Below are 3,593 nucleotides of genomic sequence, written 5' to 3'. Positions count from 1 at the left end.
AGGAAGAAAGACTACCTTTTTTTGTGGATCTTTCTTAAAATAAAGGGAACATATATCCCAGAAACTTCCACAAAATTACCTCTTATGTCTCATGGGCCCCAAATAAGTCACAGACTCTTCCCTTAGCAGACCTCTAGCCTTCAGTGTTGCAAAGGGTTGGAATGGGTGGTACAGAAATACATAAACCTAATTTGTCGTACCCCTGGAAAAGGGAAAGGGATCAATGCATGTGAATCTGACAACTAAAAATATACTCTAAAATAGAGAATGGATACAGAGGAACAGCATTCATCTAACTCAGGTATCTAGACTGAGCCACCCAGGCACCCCAGGATTCCTTTAGACTCTTAAAAAAAGTGTTTAGGACCCTGTAGAGCTTTGTGTATGTGGGTTATAGATAACAGTATTTACAAAATCAGAAATGAAAACCAAGAAATTAAAAATATATGTTGACTTGTTTAAAAATAACAAACCTATTATATATTAACTTAGATGATTATAATAAAATATATTAAAGGAAATAGTGAATGGTCAACTGTGTCAGGTACCTTTTTAAGTATTAGTGATAGGAAATCAGTTACAACAAGGTAGTTACTCGCAGGAAGAAGATAGGCCTTCATTCTAATATCCAGTAGTTACAATTTATTATTTTTTCTTTAAAATGTTGCTTATATCTGTGCACTCCTCTCCTTTTATCCTCCATTTTCAGCTCTCATCATCTAATATATAAATTCTTGAAGTTAGCCTCATTGCTTCTAGCTTCATTCCAATCAATTGCCAGATAGTTTTCTGAAAAATACAATCATATTACCTGGTTCTAGGAAGAATTTGGTGTCTGGTGCCTCTGATATAAATTCAGATTCCTTAGGGTGACATTTAAGATTCTCAGTAACCTGATCCCCTTCCACCCTTATTTCCCATATTCCACAACAGTTTTAACAACAGTTTTGTCAGCTTTCTGACTCTGTCCATGCTTCACCTCCTTCCCCGCCCCATTCCCAGTGTTACACTTATTTCCATACACATTGACTGGTCATACTCATTCCTTTTTTTCTCCAAACATCATTTTTAAAAATCATTTTTAAGGCACATCTTACTTCTGCTGCTGCATAAGGACTAAATACCTCAGGCTACAAGGATCTCCATTTCCTGAACTCCCAAGGAGCACTGATATAAATTCTAGCTCAATTTGAATCACCTGGATGAACTTGAGCAAGCTACACAATGTTTCAAAATATGAGGTTTTTACTGAGAAAATGCATGAAAAATCCTGTCTCTCTGGTTGGTAGGTAACATGTATGAAAGGTCTATCTTTGTGCCTGGTAGATAACATATTCTCAGTAAACTATTTTTTTTTCTTTCATATTTGCATATGTAATGATCAATAAGTATTTTTGTTCAGGTATTTAGAATTTTCACTATTTTGTGCCTCATTTATGCTTTACAGCATCTCCAACTTTTTGTTATTGATGTGAATGTATCAGTAATTTACATTGGAATCAGTACAGGTTGGTGGAATTCCTAGTAACAAACAAGATAAGTAATATCAGAGAAAAACCCCTTCATTTAGTTTAATGTATTCAGGATTACACTACATTTTTGATGGACACCTAATCAAATTATATGAAAATATCCAAATCCATATGGGTTTCAGTATAAATACCATCTATTACAACTACAGATTAATAAATCTCCAGTATACAGTTACTGTATTTCACAGAACTTAAGAGTAAAATTGACTAACACTTAGATGAACATAGTCTTTTTTTATTATACATATTTATTAGTATTCTTTTTTGTTTTTAATATTTTTTAATTGTGGTTAAAGATATATAACAAAATTTCCCCTCCTAATGATGAAAATTCTTGACTTGAGAATAGATATTCTGTGTGAATTATTATTCAAATATATTCTCTTGAATAAACTCAAAGAAAATTAAGAATCAAATATATACAGTTTACTTCTGACAGATGGTGTTGTTTAAGAAGGGATTAATTCTTGAGAACCTGGAAAGTGCCAGAGTTTGTAAGATTGTGCTTTGGAATTCGTCAACAATATTAAATGGAGGTGATCTTTATATATACTGACTTCTATTCTTAGTATTTATTGTATTTGTTGAAAATTGTAACTTCTTACCCTTTGAAATAATTAGTTAATAGTTTAGCTAATTTCTTTGGACACAGTTTGTGACCTCAAGAATAATTATTTAGTTCATTCTTGCTGGGAGCTAGTGACTTAGATTTTGGAATACATCATAGCAGAATCTCTGCTTGCTTAACTTATTTGACTCCTAGACTATCATGTTTTAGTAATTGAATATTTTATGTTAAAGTGGTCATTTTGCACTTTCTCAATACTCCATGATTTTGAAAAACATTTGATCAAATTTAAGTTAATTTTCCATAGGGGATGATATTTCTTTTAAAATGTTATAAAATTTTCTTTATAATTTTTTTCATAGCATTTATTACTTGCTTATTTCTTAGACTATAAATAAAAGGGTTTAATAAAGGGATTACTAGAGTATAAAAAATAGCAACAGGTATATCTTTATCCTCTTCTTTAACTGAATGTGGTCGAATGTACATAAAGAGAAGAGAACCATAGAATATTGAGACAGAGAGAAAGTGGGATGCACAAGTGGATAAGGCTTTGCCTCTTCCCTCTTTGGATTTCATTTTGAAAATCATGAAAAGGATGCAGAGATAAGAGATTAGGACTATGGTAATAGAGAAGACTTGAACTGAACCTGCAAAGATAAATATCATCAATTCATTGACATAAGGGTCAACACAGGAGAGTCTGTATAATGGAAGAACATCACAAAAAAAGTGATTAATTTTATTTGACCCACAGAAAGTTAACCTAAAGAGAAACCCTATATGGATCATGGGATGCAGGTTTCCAGCTATGTAGGCCCCTGTGTTCATCTGAATGCAGAGTTTCTTTGACATCATGGTGTGGTACTGCAGTGGGTTGCATATGGCCACATAGCGGTCATAGGCCATTGCTGCCAGGAGAAAGCAGTCTGTAGTTTCAGCAAGGCAGAGAAAATAAAACTGTGCCATGCATTCATAAAGGGAAATCCCTCTGTTCTTAGAAAAGAAGTTCTCTAACATTTTGGGGGTTATGGCACAGGAACAACAGGAATCCATCAGAGCCAGGTTGCCCAGAAAGATGTACATTGGTGTGTGAAGACGACGCTCCATAAAAATCAATGCCACCAGGCCAAGATTGCCCACCATGGTGATCAGATAGATAGTAAGAAACACCACAAACAGAAGGCTCTTCAACTCTGGGTGATCTGTAAATCCTATGAGGATAAATTCAGTTGTCAAGGAGTAGTTATCCTCAGTCATCTCCACCTTCTCTGTTGAGATAGGAATTCTGGAGATATAAGATTCTAATTTAGAGTGTGTATAGTTGTCCTTCCAAGTTTTTCTTTTTACAACAAAGAGAGGAGCTTCTTCAAACTTCCCTTACTATCTCTGGATACAGGCACAAAAGCCTCTAGGAGATACTCATTCTCCTAAAATGTCAGCTTTATAACCTCCACTCTGAAAATCAGCATTCCCATGAATATTTTTATAAT

General features: G+C 34.0%; 1 protein-coding gene across 1 annotated transcript; it reads right to left on the bottom strand.

The window, feature by feature from the left end:
• Nucleotides 1-2,430: 2,430 nt before the first annotated feature.
• On the bottom strand, nt 2,431-3,360 carry LOC118017427 (olfactory receptor 5K1-like). The gene has a single exon (XM_035015322.1). The coding sequence runs from the start codon at nt 3,358-3,360 to the stop codon at nt 2,431-2,433; it is 930 nt and encodes a 309-aa protein (XP_034871213.1).
• Between the last annotated feature and the right edge of the window lie 233 nt (nt 3,361-3,593).

The sequence above is a fragment of the Mirounga leonina genome, unplaced genomic scaffold (assembly GCF_011800145.1).
Source record: "Mirounga leonina isolate KUSES-001 unplaced genomic scaffold, KU_Mleo_1.0 Mir_169, whole genome shotgun sequence".
Classification (NCBI taxonomy): Eukaryota; Metazoa; Chordata; class Mammalia; order Carnivora; family Phocidae; genus Mirounga; species Mirounga leonina.
Note: the sequence above shows the minus strand (reverse complement) of the source record. Positions and strands in the feature narration are given on the sequence as shown.